The following is a 27,901-nucleotide window of genomic DNA, read 5'->3' as shown; positions in this document are numbered from 1 at the left end:
TATATATAAAATATAAATGTTGAGTAATCAAAATTGCTCTGCATTCATGTACTCTATTAAAAAATGTCCACACATAAAATACGTATACACGCTCTGCGGCTTGATAAAGTATCGATTCACATCGTGAAAAGGACAATGATGTTTTGAAGAGACATTCGTGTGCCTTGAAGGACATGATAAATAACGTTATCGAAAAATATAGGTGACACACACGAGAATGGACATACACGTATGCATATCTACGTAATATATGAAACATTTGGCTAAATGGTCTGCACACCTAAACTATACAGGCATTTCTGCATTGAATTTCAATAATTAAACCTGGATGTTGTTTCGGAATTTCGTTTCAATGAATTTAGAAACGTACACGACTGAATATCGGCCGTATCTGAGCCCAAAGGGGCGGGTCTACTTGAAGGTCGACGATGAGGGTAAGCTTATTGGCTATAAAACAAAAAAAAAACAAAAAAAAAAAAAAACATCCAACCTAAAAATTAAAGCTAAATCAAGTATCAGATAACAACCTCCTTTTTTTGACTCATCACATATTCTGCGGGATATCCCTATTTTCCTGCATTTATTTGCTGCGTAAATTAATAATGATTGTGCTTATTCTTTCATCACAAGCCATTTGGTTCTCACCTTATGTATTTTGCAATTAACGAAAGAAAAAAAAAATCCTTACGTGTCATTATACATGCATCAAACAACACCTCCACACGCGCCTGTACAGCTTGTCTATACTTGACACGTTCAAGCAATGCCTTCACAGCACAGTATGCCTAATATTACCCACAAAATATTTTTCTCACTCCTTATCTCTTTACTTACACGTATTGTTTATTTATCATTGATCCTTAAAATATTTGTCACGAATGTATACACGCACTGTGTGTGATCTGGTTCCCGACATTATTTTGTTTTTAATTCGATGTCTCTCTGTTGGCGTTTCGAACTATTATTATCATTATTATTTATTATTTATCATTCGATGACTGCATCGTACCGTAGAAGTCAGTGTTTCGACTTCATGTACCCATACAATGAGAATCAAACCACGAAATGTTTTGCCCGTCACTTTACAAGTATACACTTACAAAATTTCCAAGCACAAATGATACATCAATAGCATAGTGTCACGTTGTCAGAAACTTATATTGAAATGAAATGAAAAAAAAAAAAAAAAAAAAAATACTCTCCTAAATCAATGTACCAATCGCCAAAGCAGTGTAAACGAACGAATGGCAGGTGTAGATATCAAGATGCGCACGAATCTTCTTTAATAAAAAAAAAAAAAAAAAAGAAGAAAAAAAACAAAACAAAACAAAAACTGTCTTTTGCTAGGATTGGCATCCACAAGCTGCAGTTTCCCTTTTGAAGACCTTACCGATGCCGAGGACTCGCTTATGAGCGACACTGAGGACCACATTGGTATTATCGGCATATATCCGTATACACGCACAAACACACGCGCACACACACACACATACATACATACATACGTTGTCTGTGTTGTATTGTGTCAATACTCTTTGAATGAATAAAACGCGAGACTAGAAGGCATTTTTTTTCTCGAGATTTCACACCTTCTTGTATACAGACTGAGATTACAAGTACTTTACTACTTTAATTGCCACTTTTTCTTCTTACGTCTCAAGGTTTTTTCACCGTCAGTTTTTCAATTTCCATTTGGTAAGTACCTAAATGTACAATTTTTTTTTTTCTTTTTTATCACTGCCTCGACCTGGCGCCTTCTATTCTCGCAGTTGAGTTTACAAGCAGCTTGTGAATCAGCTTATCATGAAATTGAATTAAACTTTACAATGTTTGTGCAATATACGATACACATTAAAAATTGTGTAAAATATTATTCCTGTGTACATAATAACGATAGTAGTAATTGTTTGCAAGTGAAAACCAAGTGATCGTGTTGTCGTTGTGTCGTTTTTTATACGATAAAATTTTGAGTCTCGCTTCAAATACAGATTTCGAAATCAATCGATTTTAAAATCTGATGTGCTTTTAGATAATTAGTTTTTATTATTGTTATTCAAACAGTAGATACTTATCGCAGAAGATCGTAGCAATTCTTGAGTCTCGTTTGGCCATTTTACACTACACACCTATATACGTACTTGTGCATATTCGTCGACCTCACGTCTAGATGTGCTTTTTCTACTCAGATCCCTCATTTTCTGTGCGTCCGTCCCTTTTTTGTTTCATTTCATACTTGCCTGAGATTTATCATCTTCAATGTTTACTTTATTCTCACTACGTCCATATCACAAGTATATTATACTACTTGACATTAATGGTACATATTATACATTACACTTCTATCATTCGTTGATTCACCTGCATCAATTGACAAAAATGTTCACTTTGAGTTTCGTGTTTTTTAATAGATACAATTCCTGATGTGCACTTGGAAAAAAAAAAAAAAAAAAAAAAATACACGTCCTTACGAACTTCCATCCCTCTGTACCGTTTGAGCAAAAAAATCTGTTCATCTTCCCGCGGTGTAGGATTTGTTGTACTTATAAGCGCATCACACCTCCACGACATCGTAGCGAATAGATCCGTTTGTTTTGCCTCCCATATCATTATACATACATACACGTAGCTGATGCACCTCCTGTTTTATGTGTACGTGTAAGAACGTATTGTTTGCTATACGCAAGCATGCCAGAAGTACTCGTTCGATCAAGCGATCGCTTGCGATTAACGTTTCATTGCATTAAATCATAGCTGTTTGGTAAACGTTGCTCGTCAACCACAAAACATCCACACTTTGTTTTAATCGATGGTTTTACGTAATACTTGCCAGCTTGTATCCTTTATTTCCTGCCACGTGAAATACGATGTATACGGAACGCGTGCGGAACTCGAAGAATTTTTCAATCACCGAATTTCCTCCTCGAACGCGACTGTTTGGAATTTTTAAATTATTTGCAAATTTTACGCGTTATACGGTACTAAGGTGAATAATAAACTAACGATCATTGGTAAGTAACACAAGTCGATCTACTGCTTATCGACTGTTTGATCGGTTACATCGAAGCAAATTATATATGTATTGTGAACACGTTAAAGAAAGGAAAAAAAGTTATTACGAAAAAACAGCGTTTTCTTGTTATAAATACTGTATTTGATTAGGTAAAGCTGGTGAAATATAATTGCTGGAGTTCTCAATGTTGTTATTAATTTGTGGTCATTTAAAAGCTTTTTACCCTGTACGGTGATGTGCAATAATAATATGCAACGGGAATCAATGCGAATAAAGACCATTTGTCAAGGAAATAAAGGATGCCATCGAAATTTTCGTGACATTCGTGTATCCGGCATATAGAGCAAACAAGCCCAAATAGTACATATACACCCAAATAGTATATGTACGATACATAAATTCATATGCTACGAGATACGACGCCACGTGTAATTTAATAAGCTGTTTTATTGATGGTCCGTGGTTGCTGCTGCTGCTGATGATGATGATATGCAGGTCGTATCGGATGTCCGCACTTTATGGCACCGGAAGTAATACGGCATAGGCAGTACGGCAAACCGGGAGATGTCTGGTCGGCAGGTGTCCTGCTCCACGTTCTTCTCACCGGTACGCTTCCGTTCGTCGGTTCGCGGGAGCGTCTAAGGGACGCGATTTGCCGCGGCAGAGTCCAGGTACGTCCTTTCAATACTCCATGTACTTGTGCGTATCAAAAATAAAAATATCGCCCATCCGGAGGCTTTGGAAAATAAAGTGATTTCTAGTAAAAAAAAAAATAAAAAAAATAAAAAAAATAAAAAAAAAGACATCGAAACAAGAGTGACGACTGGGGTGATTTTACAGATGGATTCGCCGGTGTGGGACACGATAAGCGAGTCGGCGAAAGATCTAATCCAGCGAATGCTTAATCTGGACACGGGCCGCAGGATCACCATCGCGGAGGTGCTCAACCACAAATGGCTCCGAGTAAGTGCATGGCTATTGTGCTTTTTATTTTCGTTCCCTTCCTCTTCATCAAGAGCTACCACGTATTGTCGGGGCGAGAGAAACAGGGAAATCAAAGCACGTCCCGCAAAATATTTACCAAAAACTGCATATCCGCCACAATTTTTGGTGAAACCCCTTTTGATGAAAATCTTGGTGTTTCCCGACGTGACGTACCACGGAGTCGCACCCATGCACAGTGCGTAAGCCGTGACGTGGTTTTTTTAGAGCACAAGTGTAAAGGCACATGTTGTGTATATAGGGTGATGGAGGGATGATCGTCGAGAGAAAGGGAGTTTATGCAGGTACAGTGCATCCACGGTTGGATGCTGTGCACGTGCAAGTGGGTTATCGATCGATCCTCCGCTCCGCTCCTCCCGGGAGGGCTACCTCGGACGATTAATGGAAATAAACTAGGCGTGCGGCCACCTTTACCTTTTTCCTCGAGCACCACACTCTCCTCCCTCCCCCTATTAACTCTCTCTCTCTCTCTCTCTCTCTTGCTTTACTCGAGTTATCCACCCGCTCGAGCGCTCGATATATTCACACGTACGTGGCCACGCAACTATAGGCACGGCTATTCTCTCGCCCTCGCGATTGAAAAAAGGGCGTATCGGCTTCATCACCATGCACACGTGTATCTCATCAATCCTTGCGTGTAATAAAGCTCCATATTCATTGTCCATGCCAAAATATACGAGATTCGAAAATTTTATCGAGCAACGGGGGTACGAGAGTTCAGGCTTGCTTCTGAAAAATCCCACCAAAAAGTATTTCAAGGACTCGGGCTCAGTACGAGGGTGCGTTTCAACCCCTTTGCAACAAGTACAATAAGGAGCTAGGCTTTGTTGCTGTTCCTCGTCACCTTAACTTTACCATCAATCACATAAACATTGGTGACTTTGTGGACGCAGCAAGTATGTCACGTAATGTGTATACGTAGTATTGCGATCGGAGAGCGAGAGCATCCTTCGGTATATTCTGTGTAACGATTGACGGAGGGGATGGAAAAAAAAAAAAAAAAAAAGTAATTTTCTCGTTTCGTTGCAGGACCGGGACAAGGGAGTGGCGCGCATACACTTGGGCGAGACAATCGAGGAGCTGAAGAAATTCAACGCCCGGCGAAAATTGAAGGCGGCGGTCAAGGCCGCGGTATCCTCCCCCAAGTGGCACACCCCGTATTCCGAGGCGAACGGCGACACTTACTACGAGGCTTGCGACGACGAAGTCATGAGCACAGGTACACACATACATATACATACGTTATATGGGTCAGCAACAGCATCTTTGTCCCTTGTAGGTCGCGCGCGAATTCGTGGTGTGTGTTTGTGTATACCCACCACTACCTATATGTACACAGATCGCTGTCGTTTTTGCTGCTGCAAAATTACCTTTGTAGCAAGATACAATGCATATTTGAGCCGTGCGCGTAGCGATGATATCGAGTTGGCCGAATAATTGATTTCATTGATTTCATTGATTTTCACAGGAGTTGTCGCTGAGATTTTGGACTCGTTGGACGACATCGAGGTGCTCTACGAAAGCGACAGGCTAAGCAGATCGGAGATTCTAGCAGTCGTCGACGACAAGCGGCTACGGGCGTTACTTGAGGTGAGACAAAAAAAAAAAATTACGCCATCCCCGCACTTTACCGAAAAATTGCGTTGTGTGTGCTGTGAAAAATCGATTCCTACAAATCCACCCGTGCCCAAAGTCCGTTATCAAGTTCGATTGTACAGTGAATTTCTTGACGCGTCCAACGAAAGTAGGAAGAAGCAAAATTAGAGCCCGTTGTTACTCGTAATCGGTAAGATAGGCTGTCGCTGACAACCCCTAGACCTGGAAATCCATTGAAGCATATATAGTAGCGACAGTAGCAGAGTACAGTTCCCCATCGATCGATGGCACGTATAGGGGTGAGATTCTGCGGCGGCGCGACTCCCGCACCCTCGTTGATAACACGCTTAGTATCAGTCTCCGACGAACCGCGGCGCTGCGAGCCTCGTTCTCCTCCGATCACCATCATCTTTGCGGTTGCGGCCGGCTATTAGTTCATCGTGTCCCCGTAACGGAGCCACCGTCCGTGGGTGCGCGCGAAAGCTCTCTCTCTCTCTCGCTCGAACTTGCGCCAAAAGCTCGCATGCGTCGTTGATAAAGGATAATACAAGTATAACAGGGTTGGTCCACGGATAAAACGAGAGAGAGAGAAAAGCCCTTGCCGGTGATTCGTCAAGATGGCCGTCTGAGGGTGCTCGGAAGCTGTGAACGAGAGAGAAAGAGAGGGCGCGCAGAAGCATATCCGCGCAGTGGGCCGAGAGCTACGGTGTATTGTTGTTGACGGGGTGTATAACGGACGATAAGGGAAAGCCATCAGAAAGAGCGCGGGTACCTACAATAATGTCAATGAGAAGTACGATGCAGCTGACGATGGCCGAGTCGCAGTCCCGGATGTATCTGCGCCGTCAGGCACCCGTCATCCTCTTCCTCATGATCCTCTTCTTCTTCTTCATTTCTTTCGCTTTGCTCATCATATTCTTCACGACCGCCTGAGTGAGCGCCCCCCCGCCGCCGCCTGTCATCTACAGCGGCGGCGATTACCCGGTTTAGCTCCTCTTTTTCCCGTCAATCCTTCTCCGATCGGTTATTTCATTTGTACAAAAGTAACAAAATATAAAAAGACATGCATCACTGCGAGCTGATGCTCATCGGGGAGACCGAGCTCATTGGGGACTTGCTCGAGCTCGTCGGCTTGATGGTGAGTCGTTTTTCTTGCATGTGTGTGTGTGTGTGTGTGTGCGCGCGCGCGCGCCTGTCATAACGATCGAGTCCAGAGCCTCTCTCTGTTTTTATGCTACTGGCCCATGTGTCGAATTTATTGAGCTCCCATATATTTTCACTAGAGTGAAAGTTAAAAGTCACCTTACCTTCGCGGGGGTGTAATTGTTGTAACAAAATTTGTGGGTTTCAATGAAATATTGGCTAGATAAATTTTTTTGCCGAATCCAATTTGTTTATTCGACACTTTGTTGGTTTAAAATATCATTCACAAAAATATCATTTAAACACGTTTACGCAAACGTATGATTTCACCGATTAATCAGCACGATGCTCCCTATGAATATTCATACGACACATAATTTCCGTTCAACCGTTTCATTTTTAATATATTAATTTGGATTTGGTGCCACTTTTTTTCCTTCATTGGGCGCTCCTGCTCTTCTACTCAATGATTTCCAAATTTGTGGCTCATACACCATATATTAAAGAGTAGTTGAAATTGCATTCATGGATGATTCGGTAAACAAAATTTTACCCAAGCAGCTCGCTATGATAAATCCAATTGCTTGATTTCCTCAGTCGAAGAACAAAATAGATGAATTACTTAGTTGATGAAAGTACCTAGATGGTACGCAACATTTGTCGATAGGTTTGCCACGTGTCTATGAATGTACGAACGCACCTCGTTTCCCAGCTTTCGTGCCATAGCACTTTTCGGGCGACAAAGTTACCGCAGGGAGAGCGCGTGAAAGGCTTTTTTGTCGGGAAAGCCGAAATCGATGCACAAACGAGCCATTAAAGTAATGAAATGTTCGCGTGTCGATGAATGAACGATTGTCCCGGACGGAGCTGTTTTAATGGATTGATGCGTCAAATTTGCAGATCTACGACAGAATAGCGACGAGCGTGCCGTCGCCTTGTCGGCCACCCCAAACTGATGCGGTTCAGCGAGCCCACGAGGTCGAGGAGCTTCTACGGGAAGCGGAGAGGTCCTCGTCGCGAAACCTCGAGCGCAGCGATCTCCGGGAACTACGTGAACTCATCGGCCAGCCCCACTTCAAGGTAAGCCAATCCTACCCCCCCCCCGTTTTTAATGCCTCTTTCTCTCTCTTGATTTTTGGGCACTTTTCCACGTACTATATAGTCTTTTCTTTTAAATTTAATTTCAAATCAACTCGTATGAATTAATTACTACACAACAAGTGTACGAGCCATTTGTTGTATTTCCTTGGCTTTTATACAAGAAAGCTGCTGCGTAGCATGATTGTTTTACCCAACCGTTGAGGCTATTTCGGGCCCAAGGGCCCTACCCTAATAAATACCTCATACACTCTGGTTTTCCCTCTTAATTATCTGGTGATTGATTGAATATTCATGCGAGACATGCGCTTGCCTCATTGGTGGCCAATGTATTATCCAATGACACCGATCAACCATTTTTTGCGATGAAACGACGACCTATACTCCGCAGGCTATCCTGCGCAAGGTAATTGACTTATTATTCGAGAGCACGATAGGTACCGAATACTTTGTGTACTTTGGTGTCATCCTGCGTTATATGTTGGACGCTTGTACATCTTCATTACGCTTTTTACTATTTTTCCACATTTGTTCATTGCAATACTGTTTAATATACAAGTACAAGGGGAGGGGACAAGAAAAAAAGTACCAAGACCAGCGTCCGGTTGTGGGTCCCTTGTTAACGAGTCCTACATGACACTGGGATGAAACACGAGGGCTGTAATTGATATTGAATAGCCCGAGAGAGCAAAGAAAGACAAAGAGGGATCGATGCAATTGATGGCCGTCGTCGATGACTTCGTTGTGGCTCTTGTTCGACGTGGTAACCTGGCGCTCAAAGAACTGACGGGTAAACAGAGTAGAGACGCTCGAGCCGGGAATGTAGGTCATTCGTTGAAACTTTCTATTGAAAAAAAAAGAAAAAAAAAAGAAACTGGAGAACGAGTGGAGCAAGGGTGTACCTGAGTGTGTCCAGAGACTGTACGAATGTACAAAAAAACATTTAGAAAACAAATGAACGAACGTATCTATGTGTGCAATAGCCTGCACGGTTGATGAGATATAATGGTACCTTCCGGATCAGCTTCCACTGTTCCATCCAGCGAGCCTTGGCTCTTTTTTTTTTTTTTTTTTTTTTACCCCCTTCCTTCTCCCGAGTCTCTCGTCATCGACCTCTATATTTGCATCCGCTTGATTGTAACCCTCCCCCCCCCACCTACTTGCTCTTCCTCCCTGGCCTTGTCCTTTTTCCGCGACAAATTGCTACCTCCGCGAAGAGCTCCATCAGCGAAAATTTCCACGGAGCTCTTACCCCCTGCCCACTCGCTCAGTAATATGTATGACGGGCTACTCGAAGCCCACCCTATATACCGTCGGGCAATAATTTTCACCTCGTCGTGCTTCTTTAGTATAACGGAGCTCGGCGCTCGCAATTAGAGACACGCAGTAGAATTTTTCAACGTGTTAAATCCAGCTTTAACTCTCTTTCAGTATAAAAATTATTATATTCCATTCTCCTCTGTGTATACCTCGTGCAAATCGTTGGCTTGAGCTTGCGATCCCTCCCAACGCGTATGAGCACCAGTTGTCGATTCCTTTGTACGCGTTGGAAACTTTAGTGGCTGCAGGTGGTTATATGTATACGTGTATGACAAAAGGTGTTCCCTCAAGCTCGCAGTTTATTGTTGGTCTCGACGAAGAAACAGCGTCAAGATGGCTCAAATGGTCACGCATTAAAATTTTTCGGGCCATGCCAGCTGAACTTGTCGCCGCTCGTCACGTACATCAACAACTGCTTGCTCCAAACTTTCCCCCCCCCCACTCTAGCTTCATCCTTTCATGGGAAATAAGAAAAAGCTCCGCGGCGTCACTTACCTCCCCCGAGCTGGCTTTTGGCACTAGCTATGACGAGTAGTTTGTATTATCCGTACAGCGCTGGCTCTCTTTTTCCGGGCTGTTTTTTCTTTACTTTTTTCCATTTCCGCTCACTCGTGACGGTCTCGCGAGAGAGCAATTGTGCCCGAGCGTGCAAGCGGTAGCGGCTCCAAGAGCTCCACAGTATATACCAAGATGCAGAAGCTCGAGAGCTCACAACTACATTTGTATTCGGACGAGTGCCGCAGCACAGAGACGCGCCAGGAAGTACAGAGAGAGAGAGAGAGAGAGTAGTAGGGAGCTGCGAGAGCTTGCAAGCTCGCGACACGGAGGGAGGGAGGACGGCGAGTGGCGGCGCTGGTACGCCACAGTGTGCACTGCACGGGGGCCAACTCTGGTTCTCTCTGTCTTTCATTCCGACTCCGGTAGCTCGTGCTCCCCATCCAGCGGCGGAAGAACGGTAGAGCCGGGAGTAACCAGGGCGCCGCCGAGCTAGTACGCCGTTGATCGTAGCTCGTTTACGACGCCACCGGGTGCGCCGTCGTCGTCAAGCTCTCCCAGAGTGCCGCACGTGACACGTAGTGCTATAGTAATTGTTGTCCGCATTATGCGTGAATACATTTTACATAAAATTCAAGCCGGTCCATGTAAAATACGTGAAAGGATCGCGCGAGTGGGAGGCCGTAAAAGCACTCCTCACGCGCTCGGTCGTTTCGAGGTGTATACTTTTTTAGCTCGGAAGCCGGTACGGTGCGTTGCCACTGCGTGTAAGCGTCACTCGTGCAGGCGTCGGTGTACCTTATGTGCCTTTCCCCTCTACACACGCACACACACACACACACACACACCCACGCTCCACTAGGTAAAGTACCTACCGGCGTCCAGTGTGCGGACTGTACTCTGTTCCCTTGGTCCTTGGACAATACTATAATAACTTTGTCCCGATTTTTACGATGTATATAGTATAGATGGATATAGTATACGAAGCTGTCGAGTCTCCTCTCTGTTTCGTTTGCATATACGTATAGTTACACGACCCATACTTGTGCAAGCTCCGAGCTGAAAACTATGCGAGAAAGAGAGCTACGGCACTCTCGTGGCATTGATTTTGCCGCGCGCTGAATCTCGTGGTGTACTTATTATGCGCCGTAGGCACACGAGTGGGAGATTGCAGCCTAGCCGGGTCTGCTGCTGCTTCCACTGTGTTTATTAGCGGGTATGAGAGAGAGAGAGAGAGAGAGACGCCGGGGAAAGATTTGCCGCAAGCTCGTATTGTCCTGAATACGTACTCTGGCTTAAAAACAAAACTGCTGTTGCGCTCCCTCCGAGACCGAGTGTACACACACACACACACACACACACACACACACACACACACACATACACACGATAAACAGGGGCGGGTAGAAGAGAGAGAGAGAGAGAGAGAGAGTCCCGGGGGCTGTTATATTCGAGCCGGCATGTGCACTTGAATAGGGAAGCAATGAGCGTACAGTTGCCCGAGATTCTATAGATTCGTCTCGAATGGGTGATGATGGTAAGGGTTGTAAAAAACAAATGTCACGCGGGTGTAGGTGGTGGTGAAAACGAGTCCCAAAGTTGGATGGCCAAGCCAGAGGTAAAGGGATTATAGAGGGCCGGCAGCGTTCGTCCTGGTTTCCCTTGGTTACGAAAATGATTCAGGTTAGGGAGACGCAGGGCACGCGCGTGCAAGCTCCATATCTCTTTCTCTCTTTGCTCCAGTTTCGAATGAGAGCACACTTTGGCCTCCCCCTATTTCCGTGTGTGTGTGTGTATGAGCTTTTCTTTAGGCTCGTCGCGGCGGGAAAGAAAAGCGGCTTTTCCATCGCGACCCATGGCGCCTCGACATACATACGTGTTTACATGGTATGTCTTATAGGTACGCCGCTTAAAGGGCTCTCGTGGAGGTTTTCGGGTAGCTGTAATTTTTCCAGGGGATGCTTGGTTTTACTAGCCGACTGTTCTGGCCGGTGGGTGGATCAAAAGAGTCGCAGGACGATAAAGAACGGGAGAAGATACGGTTTTAAGGTGCTTTTGCTTGCGTGACCGAGAATTTTTTTTTTTTTTTTTTTTTTTTTTTTTTCATTCAGCCTTAGATGCAAAAAAGGACTTTAAAAGGGTGAGAAAAGCTTGCGGATCGATTTCGGCATTTTTTCACTGACCGGAGAAATGCGTATACAGCTTACGGGGTATCATGTACCTACTTTTTTTTTTTTTTTTTTTTATTGAATCAATCCCGTACGAGTTTAAACTACCTGTTAAAAAGCTTAATGACGAAAAGGAGTAGAAAAAAATACTTGCTTCATTTGCTGCTGCGGAGAGAAGTATGTACTTAGGTACACCTACGCAACACATATTCAGGGTCCCTTTTTATCCACTTTTCTGGTGCTACATTTTTAACGCCGTGCACCGTATTTTGCCCATAATATTTTACGTCGACGCTCGCATTTCCACCGAAAAGGCATCCCTCCTCGTTTCCTCTTCCTCCAACTTTCCCCTCGCCAGGACTTTATCACTCTTTAACATTTCCTACGCTCGAGTGCATCGTCCTCGTCAACACCCTCTTCACATTCGTCTGGAAGACTTGCCACCTTTTTCAATCTCAACCACATTTTTTTTTTCCATCGAAAGTACGTATCCTGTCAACCAAATTTAATTACACGAATCATCTGTCACTTTTCTCGACTCATCGATTCTCGATACCACGACCCTAGACACACGAATCCACATCTTCCCGCGTAAACGACTTTAGGGTTGTTACGGTCCTGATGCTGGCGAAATTTAATCAATTCGTATCCTGGGATGTCATCTTTTTAAATTTCCTACGAACATCTCGATGCACCATTACAGAAAAAAAAATACCCAGGCCTTTTGTAGAAGAAAAAAAGCTTGTCTGATATATTTCATGTAAATGGAATAGTACATTTTTCTACATCACATTTAGGATCTTAAACTGCATTGCTAAATTGACCTGGAGCACAAAGTATCTCGAAGTGAATTGTATTTTTTGCACCTGATTCTGGGTAAGCCAGTAGTAAGTATTACGAGGACACGTGAAACGACAAACTCGGAGGATCAGTCTTATGGTCAACAATGTTTGTATAAGATTCAGAAATAATTGTGCCTCAACGGTACCGTTACAGTTTCACGCAACAATTCCAATTCAGTTGAAAACGCTTGTACGATGGGGCTCCCACATGTACGTGAACATACCGACTTTTTGGATGTTGATTAAAAATTTTTTTTTTTTTTCGTTCCACTCACGGTAGGTACCCAACGTATGAGCAACGACCGTATAACCGTATATGTATTGCCACACCAGTTGTACTGCTTTGCACCCTTTCCCTCCGACATTGGCGCGTTCGCGGTCACGTGGCTGAATTGCCGCTCGCATCACGGGCGACAAAGTGCATGTAAAACACGTATACGCGAGCACGTATAGCCCGGTGGGAGAGTAGCAGCCGGATGTATGGAGGAGACGAGAGGAGGGAAGACGAGTGGCGCGCGTCATCGCACTTGACTTTGATAAATACGCGAGTAGGGGACGAGAGTCGGGACGGGGGTGGTATATTCAACGTGAAGAGCCGCATACGTGCCGCGTGTCTTTCTACGAGTTCTGGGCACCCCCTCCCCCGTGCCCACCCGCGGCTCCACAACCTCCTGGGCTCGGTAATATTCGGTGAAGAGCGCGTTCATACATCACCCGCGCTGGTCCATTTCTGCAGGTCTACTCAGCCGTGGCTATTATGCATTGTTGCTCACTCGCGGCACAAGCTTCGGCTATTGTTTTTCCCTTCCTCTCTTTTACTGTTTCTTTTTTTTCCACTTTTTCTTCTTCTTCTTCTTTTTTTTTCATCATCACAATGATCGCGTGTCCGTCATGGGCGCGAGTCTCCGAGCATATATTACATTCGGGCCCCCGCCGCATCTCTCTCTTTCTCTCTCTCTCATTTTATATACTTACATACCAGCACAAAAGACAGGGGTATAACGTTCTCGTGGCGAGGCGCGTGCTAATTTGCATTAGCTTCGACCGATACACCCGATCCACTTGGCATGGCGTCTTGATGCGCCGACTTTGATATCTTGGGGAGGGGGGAGGGTAGACTGCTCGCGGCCAACCCGCTGCAGACAACAACCGATGCCAGCCGAATGGATATTACCGTAACACATACACAGGTATGCGCACCCAATATGCCGGCGGCCGTGCCCTTATTGCGTCTTGAATATTCAGGCCCGGGAGTTTGTGTAAACGTAAGCATCAGGGGGGTGGGAGGGGTATGGTGATGCCGGAGTAACGAGGTCAGGGGATGTAGGATGTTGGTACACGTATAACGTCAGATCTTCGTGGTGGTCCGCCAAACCGTGAAATATTGACAAATCGACACGCGCTATTCTCGTTTCGTTGCAGCCAAGCCGCCCAAAAAAAGGAGAGGGGTGGAAATTAATAGCCTCGTATCCATCGGCTCGGCTCTTGTTCAACCAGTGGCACAAGATATCCCCGGAGGGTTAGTCTAGATCTGTGTTGTGCCTCGTCCACCTGCGGGAGCCATCGAGTTGGAGTGTTATCCCCCTCGGTCGTCTCTGTGCGGGCTCTATACATGTGTGCATGGTTGCAGGCGTACCCGAGCACGTAGACTAAAGAGCACGTAACACAAGCCCCTGCATGCACGGCGAAGGAAAAGCCGAGACGGATCACACAACAACAGAACTGGACGCGTCGCTCGCTCAAACAACAATCCAGTTGAGCCATCATTCATCTCTATATCTCTTTCCATGCGGCTCATCAGTCGAACGAGCTCGTCTCGTACATGTAAGGCCTACTCTCCTCGGAGGCTGCGTCTACGCGTGGCTGCATGTATCCCACGCTATGTTTGTGTACAGTCGAGCCTCCGTGGCCTCCGAGCGCTCTCCTCTTTCTCGTCCTTTTCGCGGAAGGTGTGCTTTACCGACGCCACAGCCCACTCGTTTTTTCTCCGGCTCGACTCGAAACGTGTACATGCACACACCGCCGTGTACATCGCGTAATCTCTCTGCCCCTTTCCATGCACCCTTTTGGCTCTTATTGCATTATTCCATTAGGGACCATCTTTTCCCTCTGCGCCCCAACTGTTGGCCAGCCCGCCCAACAACAAAGACGATGAGAACTCGTTTCGCTCCTCTCGCCCCCTTTGTTCTTCTCTATCATTACTCCGCAGCCTCGCGCGTTTGCTTACTCGGCCGCTTTTTGCGCTTTCCTTTAATATTCATTTCGTTGCTTCCGTTCCTAGCTCTCGAGAGTTTTTGGTTTTGCTTTTGGAATGCGCGTTGGAAGGTATTTCGTTGCCACGGCATTTGCGTTTTTACGGGCTTATCTGGATAAAACTCGTGGATGCAATGGACACTGTAGCCGTGATTGTCATCACCGGCTCTCGGCTATGATAAATTCGACGGCGCGTAACTCAAAGCGCAAGAGCACCAGCCACACGAGGTGGTAATACATTATTGATCCCGATATTACATACAGACCAGCCTCGAGTATAGGTACTCGGCCTTTCCGCGCGAGCTGCTCTTTCCGTATTCCGAGTGTACGCTCTTAGTGGAAACTTCGCGAGCAGCACGTATGCTTTTATACACGGTGGATCTGAATTTTCAGGGCACACAAGTGTCTATGTCGTATGGTGATGTCAAAACAGCCCGAGCTGTAGGAAAGAGCTCAAAGAGTTTGGTTGAAAGAAAGGAGGGGGAAAAAAAAAGAGGAGTAGGTACATACGTGGGTATTGATATGGAGTAAGTATATCATGGGACAGTGGGGAGTAGGAAGAGTACACGTCCCGCGTGTATATACAACGCACACGTGCATGCAAACACGTGGATGGCTGCGAAGGCGAGATATCCTGCACCGTCGAGTGTGTGGTGTGTATGCACACAAGCAGCCGAGAGTACGTCGTATGTTTCCCGTAGCCTGCACGGAATACAGATCAAAGGGTGTAGGGGAGACGATGCAAAGGAAGAGATATTCGGATATTCCAGTGTCTCTGGTGACGGCGCCCTGTCCAGGGAGTTGCTCGTGCGGTTGATGCAACAGCTGCTCTTTTCACCCTTGGCGTATCAGCTAGCTGTGCTCAACAATCCGTGAAACTTTTGTCACTGCGCACTTTTCTCACCAAGTCAGTCAAACAGCCGTTTCTATGCCCTCAAGGATTTTTCGCTGCCGCGTCAATACAGTCGATCCTACTTTCGCGCCCGAACCCGACTGACACTCCTACCTACGGCAGATAAAACACCGCTGCCAGAAGAAGAGAAAAAAAAAAAAATTGCATTGGGGGTTGGACGGAGGTGCCGTGCGTCCAAGAGAGTTTGAGGCTTGCGGGGGAGTGCGAGAAAATGAGCCGTGGAGCATAGCTGCTGGGGCCTCGAGTTGTGAAGTATTTCTCCCTGTACCACTCGCCCAATGAAAAAAAGAGAACCACTGGCAAAAACAGTGCGCACAGTAGCAGAGTGAACACAACATATTTTTTGGTGGGGGGTTTTGTCTTCACTGCATCCAGGCATGAAACAATACGAGCTTCGTGTACTCCTCGCTGCCGCCAACATTTGGACTTTGGGTTTATGCGCCAACACGAGCACCTGTACGTTTCATTTCACTTATGGGCACTGCTGGCTTCCTTTGGCCTCGAGTGCGTTGACAAAAATGTTTTTAAATTCGAGAATCACAATTGTGCATGCGCTTATTTGTTGGAGCGTGTATTGCGGCCACATCAGCCAAGTCCCAAAGTATTGACGCAGCGGGAAGCTTCCTTTCTCTCACTCGTGTAGCCACGCCTCCATGTATATTCAATTTACAGGCTCCCGTCTCTCCTCTTTGACGTCCTCCAGATGTACGTATACCTGTGTGAAGGTGTTTTCATGAATATTTGGGCTTTTTCTCTTTCTGTCGCACTATACCTACATGGTTTCAATTTTTTTTTTCTTTTTTTTTTTTTTTTTTTTTTTTCTCTCAAAAGACTACCCTCATCTATTCGATGAAAGCTCTTTCAGTGCAACACTGACACAGTAATTCCTTTTGCCGTTCCTCCTCTTTTTCTTTACTTCATCTTCTTCTTCTTCTTCTTTTTCTTCTTTGCAAATCTCAGACGCTCACTGCTCCTCGTTCACAAGTAAAGTTTCTCTTCGTCACCTTTTTCGCTCGTACGTGACATCTACTACTTTTTTCACCTCACTTCCATCACAGGATTAGCGTACATGTTATATTTGTGAGTTCGCGAATTCGACGTCGTTTATTCGCAACAAAAAGTTGGACAAACAACGTATCGTAAGCATAGAAAATTCTTTGATTTCTCACGTCATTATCCTTGTCGTGTGATGAATCAAAAGTGTATTGTGCTTTTTGTACTTTTCTAAAACTTGTATAATTTCATGACCCGTCTGACGTGTGAAAAAACTAATCTACGTATATATTGTGAAAATCACGAGAAATCATTAAAATGATGGACACCCCAGATTGAATTATTTTTTTTCCAAAAAAAACAAACAGTTACACGTATACAATACAACATGCCATTCTTATGTTACCTGATCATTTGCTAAATTTCTGTAGACTGCTGTATTACATTTCAACTGATCGAAAACACAACCGAGTGTCGAGGTCGGAATTCATCTACTTGGCGTAGAAAAATGAAAAATGAATAAAAAAAAAAAATCGAAAAAACTAATGAAAAATTTTGGCGTCACAGCTGCGATTCATTATTATCGCTGTGATGTATTATTGATTAAAGAAAAAAACCTGGAAAGCATTATCTACGTGTCGCATGTACGTACAAATGTTCGAAGTCGTGTTGAAACGAATCGACTTTCGTGGCAATTAATAAGATATCGATCGGCTGTATTCGATAAAAAAAAAAATAAATAAAAAAAATGAAAAAAAAAAAAAAAAACTACGAATCGCTAATTGCCCCCTGCACTCGAGAACCTACACATACATACATATACGCATATTACTCTTTTATCTACGCTGTATACCCATACATGTTACCCAAGCATATAGTTTCTTCCTTCTCGTTCCACCCCCGCCCCCTTAATCGATTAAACTAATTACCAGGTGCTCTGAGGCGTGATTCCATTATGATTTTGCCATACAATTCGACCACCCCTGCCCTCCCCAGCGAATACATATATAGACTTTCTTCACTTAGTCGAAAATTAAAAGCGAGCAAATCGATGGATTGACAAAGCCGTTATTATTTTAAGAAAACTGCATTGCGAATTTTTTCCCGATAACCTCCAAAAGTTAAAGTGCACCCGCTATACATACATGTGTACCGATCGTGCATCCCCATTCCGGCTTGACGTATCGCAGTTTTGAAGCCAAGCGCGATCTCCTCTCGAAGTCGTGTAACCGCGTCGTGAATTCTTCCAGTGGGAACGAAACGACGGATGTCGGGGAAAAACGATTCTTCATTACGAGCAATCGGTACCGGCGTTTTGTCGGAAAGACTCCCCTGAAATCCCGCGAACAAAGACCCCCCCCCCCCAGTATACACGTCTGCCAAAATCCTGATACGGCCAATCTCGTTCACGCGAATGTAAACACGCCCACGTATACAAAGAGATGGAGAGAGGGGGAGGGGGTGACGTAATATGCCGACACAAATGAAAAACAGAGCAAACGAGTGCGACTCGACTGGCCGTCACACTCGAGTGAAACGGGAAATGAAAAAGCTGTGCGGGTATTTATTATACAAGCATACGTATGTATGTATGTATTGTTGTAGCATATCAACGATGGATTACAGACACATGTGTACGGTCACCCATGAAGACTCGTATTGGAGAAAAAAAAAAAAAAAAAAAAACATTAAAAGAGAATCAATGCTGCCGCATTGACGAGCCATATGTATGCGGTCTGGGGTGTGTGGGGGTGGGTTGGAGGGGCTGTATGGCATCGCAGATTGGGATGGCCCTGTGCCCGGAGCCATTTCACTCGGAGCCAAGACCTTACGTAAACAGAAAACATTCCCGCTTTGGCTGGCCGCTATACTGCCCTTAATACCCCTTGATAAGCCTAACGGATGGCGTGGCGCTCAACTTTTGTCTCTCCTCGCTCGTTGGCGTTAGTCGTATATAGGTGTACACACGGAGATTCGCCCCGATAGGCTTACGTGTGTTTGCGCTCTTGGCCACTCTCGCGGTGGGAACAAGCGACGTCGCGTCGTTTGATTTTTCCGAGAGAAAGAGAGACAATCATGTTGGAGTTACTTTATTTTCACCAAGACTTATGGTCTTTGGTAGTACACAGCTGTGTTGATGTACGAGATTACATTCACAGTAGAAAAACAAGATGATTTTACAATGACTCGAAAAAGATGGCAGAGTTGCTCTCCGTGGCATTCAAAATATGTTAGAAGCATAGGATCGGCAATTTTTTTGAGAGCACAGTTGAGTGTGGCACTCGGCCGATATTCGATTTTGAAGCCTATTCCCCGCGTCTTTCACAATTGCGTAATAATTTTCCATGTAATGTTTGACCTTGCAAAGGATGTATCGATATTTCATTTCAGTAACAAAATTTTTCTTTCAACTTATAAATAACCGCAAATACGCATTGTACACTGCCCGTGAGAATTCACACTACAAGGTTACTGGAAAGTCCTTTCTTTTCCATAAAACATTTTTTGAAAAAAAAAAAAAAAAAGGGAAAAAAATCAATTTCAAACACAATGGGAGCGAAGATAACATCGATACAGACTTACACAAATTTTTGTTCGCCTGATTTGAAATTCAACAAGGCACGTGTGCGTGCATGCCGAAGCCGTGCTCAGGAATTATTAAATTTTCTCCCCTAGCAGTCCCTATCGCATTTCACTCCCTCGAATCGAGAAAATATATATACATACACGGACTCAGTTTTTTTTTCTGTTTTACATTTTGATTCTCGCTGCTTCGGAATAAAGACAACGATGCACTGTACGTTTATACACAAAAGCAATCGAAGATAGTTCACGTGAAAAAACCACACAAACAATTAAAAGCGTGAGGCGCAGAGCATCATTATCACCCACTAAAATGAAACACCCAAAGGTTTTACCAATGAGGCAATTATTTGTTCTGAAAAAAAAGTCAACTCGGGCATCATTGGGACTCACCGCTGTTCAACTTTGCACGCACACATACACACACATTGCGTATATCCCAAAGATAACCTGTCGCTGCATCGACAATTATTCCATTTCACATTCAAGTCCATTCGTCGTCTCCGTCGTCGTTATCTCGCTCACTTTCTTTTTTGTTCTTTTATGAATTACCACCAGAGTTGACGCCCCGATGTGCTCTCTTCAGAATACCCTTATTATTCGTGGCACGTTCGCTCTGATCGACCGATCTTCGAATCCCGTGGTGAGACCTGACTCGCCGAAAATCCGTTCCCATTCCAGCCGGACTTTTGGAGCTATGCAGTGCTGTCATAACGTTGCCGAGGGCGCACTTTTTGCCCTCCGACAGTCGAGGGATTGAATTTTACAAAACTCCCCGATAGGAAAAACCAAACGGAGTTCGTTGCTTATTGAGGTCCTCTTAGGGTTTTACGAGATGCTAGGGTGATGTATTTTTTTTTTCTTCCAGGGAATGGGGGGTAACGTAAATTATTCACTTGATCCCGAGAAATTTTACATATTTTTTTTTTTTCTTACGCACAGTTTGTCCGTTACTGTCACGTACACGATCCAAATTCAAATGGTTGAAGAAATTCAGAGACAAACTTGGAGTCCGCAAACAACACCAAGGCTTAGCTCAGGGAGTCGTAGGTAATCTGATTTCGGACTTTAGCGAATTTCCCTCGATCATCTCCAGTCAACGAATAGGCCCAAGCCAACTACGAAGTCACTAGGTACACTTTTCGCCTCAACTGGAGCTTTGCAACTTGTTTAGTAAATACACGCGATGCAATTATAAGCACCTCGTCTAATTCGACGCTTATCGGTACGGAGAGTTTGCGTGGAGATTAAAGATCCAACCCACCTCCAATGCCTGTCCCGATAGCTGTCACCGTCGTGTGCAAACTTAGCTCTTAGCACATCAGTACAACCCCCCCCCCCCTCACTTCATCCACCGACACACGCACGAATGTACATGACCCTGCACCTTTGGCGCGCTTGAGTAGCACCACGTTGCTGGGATTTACAGAAACTGGATAGCGCGATAACGTGTGCGCGGGAGCTTTTGATGTTGATGAGCTCGTGACTGGTGACCGAATTGCCGCGTGTGACTCTGGACGTCGGCTGTGTGCTGTCGTTCGCCCGAGACACGAAGTGGACGGGTCGGAAGAGGAGGAAGAGGAAGAGAAGGCGGCTGCTGATGGAGCCTGATTCAATCGTCACCGTCAGCCGGAGCTCGCTGCCACCGAGGATAGGGAAGAACGAGCCATCACGCACAGAGTACCGATCGCTCGGCGGAATATCAGTCGATGCGATGCGAGCCCGGCCATGAACCCCCCCGTAGCCGGGGCGGGCCCTCATCCCCATCCTCTTTGCCTTCCCTCTTCCTCTTTTCCTCCCGTCCACCCGGCCACGGTTTTCGCCCTTTTCGGTGAGCCAAGGTTACCACCACCACCACCGCCATGCTGCCAGCAGCAGTTCCTTCGACTCTGGCGGCCTCAGCTCCTGCCGGCTTGTCGGCTCTGCTTGCATTCGGTGCTCTCCCAGCGGCCGCAATTCGAGCAACAGCAGCACTGCATTGCCTTCACCTCCTGCGGCCAGCGGCGACTCTCGCGCTTAGACTGGCACCAGTGGCCGGGGCTCGGGTACCCGCCTTACCACACGCACCCGTTGACGGAGCGCGTGGCCTCGAGGAGCACTCTGTCGCTGAGCCAATCGCCACCGAGGAATCGGCGGCGAGCCACATCCCCCGGCTCGTGCTCCCTGGGCCAGCAAAGGTCGCCCGGTGCTCGAAGACCGCCCACGCGCGCCACCTCGATACCACCGGCGCGGCCTGCCCGCTGGATCGGCGAGGAGACCAAGCGGGCGCTGCCCAGGCACGTTTACAAGTACTACCTCGCCCAAACGCGCGAGTTTCAACGACAGAGCCAGGTACGCGCCCATTGTCAACTGTACCTCGTCGTTATGTACATTCAACGCGGCGCGGCTGAGCTCGTGGGACCATTATTTGGATCATCTCGTTGCGTTTAGGTCGCTCGTGCGTTACATTATTTGTTTTGCAGCCTTGTACTTTTGATTGTGTTTGGTGATTTGGCGTGAAACAACTCACACGATCACACTTTTCATCCGTGGTCGCGAATTACTTGACGTTTTTCACTTTAAGTAGAACAGATCGAGTTTGTTCGGACAGACGTGAAAAATTAAACGTCTGTACCCGTACTTCTTACTCTTTTTTTTGTAACATAGAATTTGGTGTTGATTATTGAAAAAAAAATCATGAATACTCATTACAATACTTGACAAAGTACTACAAACAAAGATGATATCATTTGCTGTTTCAAAGTTACTTCCAACAATTTAAATTAATCAAGTACACTTATACCTTCTGCTTTCATCTGTACTGTACATGTACTGATATAACGTTTTAACTATGTACTAATAAGAGCTAAGATGAAAAACAAAATATTTTGTTTCATCGTCTTTCTATTTAAATTGTTTAATTAATGACCAACAAGTATAACCCACCGTTTCTTTGTACGAAAATACTGAATCACAAACAATTTCTTGCTATATGTAAACAGAGATTTATTCAAGCTTTCATTTTCGTCTGGTCGGGGAATTTTAAATATTAAGATGTATTTTAATTGTTGGCTATAATTTACGAATAACAGACTGTTGAACTGTAGTATTTTGACTTCTTTCATGTTAAAACGTACGCAAGCATGCCAATATGCCAAAGAATCATCCGTGACCCGCATCCACCTTACACTATTCTTGCAAGTAGAACAAATCGAGTCATATGAAAAACAGGAGTTTTTTTCAAACTAATAATTTTATTTGATTGTTCTACGGGTTTATTCATTAACACTGGTTACAAAGAAATAGGGAAAGTAAAAGAAAAAAAAAAAAAAAAAAAGAACAGTAGAATGAAATCATTCCATGCCTGAGTACACCAAATTCATATACTTTATAAGTAGAGCAATCCGAGTTTGGTCAGACGCATTCAAAAAATTCAATATTAATCCCTTGGTACGTGCTCATTATTATTTTCACCAATAAAATTGATTTTAACTTGTTAATGAAATGAAAAAAAAGATATAATCGTCATTGCATGCTTTTTTTACTCTAACTAGAATGAATCAAGTTTGATAAGACGTAAGGCATATATTTCTTTCGTCTATGTTTGTTAAAAAAAAGATACATTACTATTAAAATTATATATATTTGGTTGTTTTTCATCCACAGTCGTATAACATAAAGTATGTTTATAATGATTTACTGAATATATATGGTAATATTAAAAATAAAACGCTTTTCTGCGACCTAATTTACTATTTTTATTGTGAGTAGAACGAATCGGTGTTGGTCAGACGCATTTGAAAATCTAGTATTTATCCCTTTGTATGTACTAATCAAAGGTTTTCGTCAACAAAATTAATTTTATTCTATTAACTAAAAAAAATCATGAAGACATTTAAAAGATGAAAAAACGGATCTGTAGTCACATGCATTTTTTATGCTAAGTATTTATGCTGTTTACGCTGTAAGTAGAACGAACCGAGATTGGTCAGGTACACGTACACATTTAGTTATTGATATGTTTAAACTTACCAATAATTACCATTAAGAAAAAATGACTCGTACAGATAAAGAAAAGGCCAGTTTCCACATAATTTTTTTAAATCTAAGTAGAACAAACTGCGTTTGAGCAGACGTACATTGTACGCATTGTGCCTGGTTCTTGTTACTAATTAAATTTAATAGAATTCATTTACTTTTAATACTTGAAAAAAATGCTTGAGTCACTACTGAAATTAAAAAGATGAGATTATTTCCTATGATAAATTATCCTGTTTTTCCTTTGTACAACGATATTAGTTTTATCAGACGCATTCTTTTAGTTTTATTTATTTATTTATTTTTTTTTATCAACATACTAATAATAATAAAATGTATTCATCTTATGTGTTAAAAATATAATTAGAAAAAATCGTAATATTAAAAACGAAATTATTCGCTACCATTACTCTTTTTGTTGTAAGTAGATCTAACCGTGTTTGGTCAGCCCCACAAATCTTCCCCTTGTACTCTATAAGTAAAAACAATTATTTATGAAGATATACATGTAATCCAATTGATTGAACAGTTATCAAGACTACAGTAGTTCAACACTAGTATTAAAATATATAATTTTCAAAATTCAGTAGAAAAATATAGTATACGTTGTATTCATTTATAAGCATTGTAAATAAACGTTGTAATGGTAAAGTCGTTTAAAGCTGTGTTATTGATATGAAACTTTATGTAACTGCTGGAGTTGTAAGTATGCATTTGAAATTCAGTAATTAAATGCAATAATTAATAATTTGCTTATTTTCTGTATGTTATTTCTATAAAGTTTCTTTATCAAAGGCAAATCGTCGTTTCAAATATTTTTCAATTGAATGTATGAAAAATTTTAAAACGAATATTTTTTTTTAAACTTCATCTTAATAGACTGATAAATTTCTACTTATCCGACATTTCATCAGTTATCTTACGCAAATTTTTTAAACTTTAGTGTATTAAAATACTCTCTCTCAGTATCGTATACTTCTTGAATGCACTTCATGTTACATTAATCGATCGTCATTTGTAAAAGTCAGTTTTTAAATACTTTATGTCCAATTAGTACATATTATATTAGTACATTATTTATAAATACACTGTGCGCCATATTACGTTTGCTTACACGTCTGTTATTTGCATACCACTGTAATACTAAATGAAATCAGTATTCATTGTAAATTTTATACTAAAAATACTGCATTGTTCTGAATATTCAACGACACGAGCAACCTTTTCAAATCCGCAACGTGACCTAGTTTCCATCACTATACACAACCATTTGAAAATTTATAAAATCCTAACAAATCTGGGAAAAAATTGAAATTTTTTTACCTTTAGAGATAAAATTTAGTAAAATAAAGTTAGTTGTAAACAAACGTTGTCTTTAGCTAAATTAAAAATTCCTCTTTCTACCTCCTCATTTCTTAACTTTGTCTTCAATCTTGCTAAATAGTCTTTTGTCTCGTATTTTTCTTTTTTTTCCACTTACATAATCCTTAGTCCACAGTATATATCGTCCCAAGCGGGAATTACTTAAAAGGTTCAAGGTTCGTATAATACTTCTTCTCTTTACCGTATTTTCACTGAGTAAAAGTTTTTCGAAAGACGTTAAACGAAGCCGTGCTTTCATGATGATAAAAAATATCAGGAAAAATTATTTGCTCCACTCAACAATTTACTGGGAAACGGTTTTATATCTTTGACTTTTTCATGAGTACAAATTCAAATTCATCCCCTTTTTCATACCACATAAATTTATTTTAAACTTAGATAGTGTACTGGAATCCAGCATAAATTTTTTTTTATGGTTTGGTTTATAAACGTACATAAGTATTAGCTTTTTGAAATCGTAAAAATGTAATAGTGAATTTGAAATATCCAATAAACCCCAACTTTAAGTTATATCCAGTTATGAGCTTGTTGTCAGTTAACGTACTTTCATGTTAACATTTAAATCAAAAAGAAGTTGCAATACTTTTAGTAATCTCTTAATGGAGGTTATTGATAAGTGTATACATCTTTGATTTCATTTTTTCGGAAGGGGATTACAATATTTTTGCCATCCACGTTGCGTTCCTTTTTTAATGTAGGGCTCTCGTATTTATTTGAGCTGACAAACTTCGTTTAAGTTATTTTTAACCCAAAAAACGCAATATATGATTTTTCTCTTAACAATAATTATCTACTATTTTTATTTATTTATTGCATACTGTTTCTGGTTTGGTTACTCTTGAATTTAGAGTTTATAATAGTTCCAGAGAGCAGACTTGCTCTGGCCTAATACCAATTAAAAAATTTCAATCTCTGCCCTCAGCCTTTGCTGACGTACTATCGTCTCCTGGGGCCTCCTCCACATTATTGGTTATCAAAATACGACTCGCGTATGAAATTCATATCAGTTTCTTGCCTATTAATTAGCTTTTATTATTATTATTATTTTTATTATTATTAAAATCAATGGCTGTTTTCTTAATGTTGAAATGATAGTGATTGTAGGATAATCCAAATTCTACAACTTTTATGTGATCGATGATGCACTCTAATGGATGAGGATATTAAGGTAGCTTCATCTACTGGTTGTACATCAAAAATTTGGGTCATGAGAGTAACATTTATAAAGTTCAAATGGAAATGACTATCTACTGGTTATTTTTTTCTAGATACTCATTTTGGTACTTAAAATTATGTACTTTATTAAAGAGAAACCAAAATTATGTACTAATCAGTACAAACGTAAAAAAAATGTAGTGCTTTTAATTGCACCGTATTGATATACGATGAATATTGATAATTCAGTGGTGCAAAATATAATTTGTCTACACGTGTCACTGCAACTTTTACCTTTGCTGTCTAGAACTGATGGTTTGAGCGTATAATAGTTTCGTCAGGCAGCCATCCAGAAATGCACATCTAATTAACGAGATAAATTCCCACGGAGGATAATAATAATTTGCTTTCGAGTCTAGGCTGTCATTCCAACAAATAAGCCGGAGGCTTGAATTTGCATAGAAAGTGTATAATGAAATTAAAATTTACGCCTCTTTCATGATGTATATCCGTATTTCTCCCTCCAAAAGTTTTAAACATTAGTTGTAGCGTGATTAACTCCCAAACATTGTCCCCACGATGAGTTTGACATCATAATTTCGTATTACGCGTTTGATTAAATTATAACTCTTGCGATTGACATTTTTCCGTCAACAATTTCAGTCACAAAATCTTTGTATCTCTTTGGAGCACAAAGCATTTGGACTTGACTACGTACACTCTTCGAACAGTAAAAACAGAGTAAACATTTCCAACTAGGACGCGCCAGTCTTTTCAGAAACATGTCGCCTCTTTGATAAAAACTTTGTATATCCTTGGGCCGAGTAAATTTGAAAAACTCTTGAAACTTGGATAGGGAAAAAATTTGTTGACAGAAATTTTCCACCCGTCAGAACCACCACGCGCACTTACTGTTGCAACAAAAAAAAAAAAAAAAAAATTGGCATTCGCAACAGTTGTCGTGATCACGACCCAACGCGGGAAATCGCCTGAGCACTCGACATTCCCGAGAAAACGTAAAAAAACCAGAGTCCAAAAAAAAAAAAAAAAAAAAACAAGATTCTAAGATTCTGCAACCATTCACTCGCACAACCCGATTAGCCGTGTTACCGGAGGACCGGAGGAAATGTTAAATCTAATTCGCGCGAGAGAGGACGGGCCAAAGCCTTCCGAGCGCCAGACACAGGGAAATTAGCGCCGACGTGGAGGCAGCGTACATTTTCGCTCGCGCCAGCTTATCGATCAGGAGGAGCGAGGGATGCGCACCCTCAGCCCGGTGCGGGCCGCAAACGCCACTCGCAAATACGTCCCTTTTTCTCGCCCATTGCTGCTGTTGTTGTTTCTCTCGTACTATAGCGCCAAGGGGGGCCGTATGGATCAAGCTCCCTCTCCGGCATCTCTATCTTGATTCTTTCTTTCTTCTGGTCCTCCACGACCGAAACAGCTCGGCTACTGGCCCTCATCTTGGGAAATATTGATTTCGCTGCGACGACGTGCTCTCTCGTTCGGTACAAAGAAAGAAACAGATGGAGCAAAAAACAAAAAGACGCGGAAGAAAAGGCAAAGTAGCGAGCAACTTCCGTATACCCATGTACAGCTCTTAAATTATTCGACCAGCGCGTAGTTGGTGCGTGTATACACTCGAGCTTTGCGGAAACTCTCGGTGGAATCGTGGAAAAGTAAACATAGATAGAGCTCATACAGTGCACTACTTTCTCGGAAGGTTGACTGCTTGGGAGTGCAGCCAAAACAGGATGCGCGCGTGTACACGAGGAAATCCACAAAAAGTATCCCGTTTTTGTCCCCCATTTTGAGGCACACCTTAGGGCTCATTTTACTCGTAGTGTCATGTACTATTTTGGAAAAAGGGTGTACTTGGGTAAAAAAGTACTTACATTGGAAAGAGGGTGTCACCCTCACTGAAACCATT

General features: G+C 42.8%; 1 protein-coding gene across 8 annotated transcripts in view; it reads left to right on the top strand.

Moving 5' to 3' along the window:
- The window catches only part of CASK (peripheral plasma membrane protein CASK), an 87,021-nt gene that overhangs the window by 12,963 nt on the left and 46,157 nt on the right, over positions 1-27,901 (top strand). For 4 of the 8 annotated variants that reach the window (XM_089589349.1, XM_089589350.1, XM_089589346.1 and 1 more), the window contains exons 6-11: positions 363-434; positions 3,506-3,681; positions 3,851-3,973; positions 5,042-5,231; positions 5,481-5,602; positions 7,652-7,831. In XM_089589349.1, the coding sequence (XP_089445475.1) occupies positions 363-434; positions 3,506-3,681; positions 3,851-3,973; positions 5,042-5,231; positions 5,481-5,602; positions 7,652-7,831 (863 nt within the window). Of the gene's footprint in view, positions 1-362; positions 435-1,347; positions 1,435-3,505; positions 3,682-3,850; positions 3,974-5,041; positions 5,232-5,480; positions 5,603-7,651; positions 7,832-27,901 lie in introns of all 8 variants that reach the window. The other 4 variants (XM_014361582.3, XM_089589351.1, XM_089589345.1 and 1 more) reach the window with 3 other exon arrangements.

This window comes from Copidosoma floridanum, unplaced genomic scaffold (genome assembly GCF_036245765.1).
Source record: "Copidosoma floridanum isolate Cflo_tuat_1 unplaced genomic scaffold, Cflo_Japanese_pri ptg000009l, whole genome shotgun sequence".
In the NCBI taxonomy this organism is placed as follows: Eukaryota; Metazoa; Arthropoda; class Insecta; order Hymenoptera; family Encyrtidae; genus Copidosoma; species Copidosoma floridanum.
This window is presented reverse-complemented; position numbering and strand designations above follow the sequence as displayed.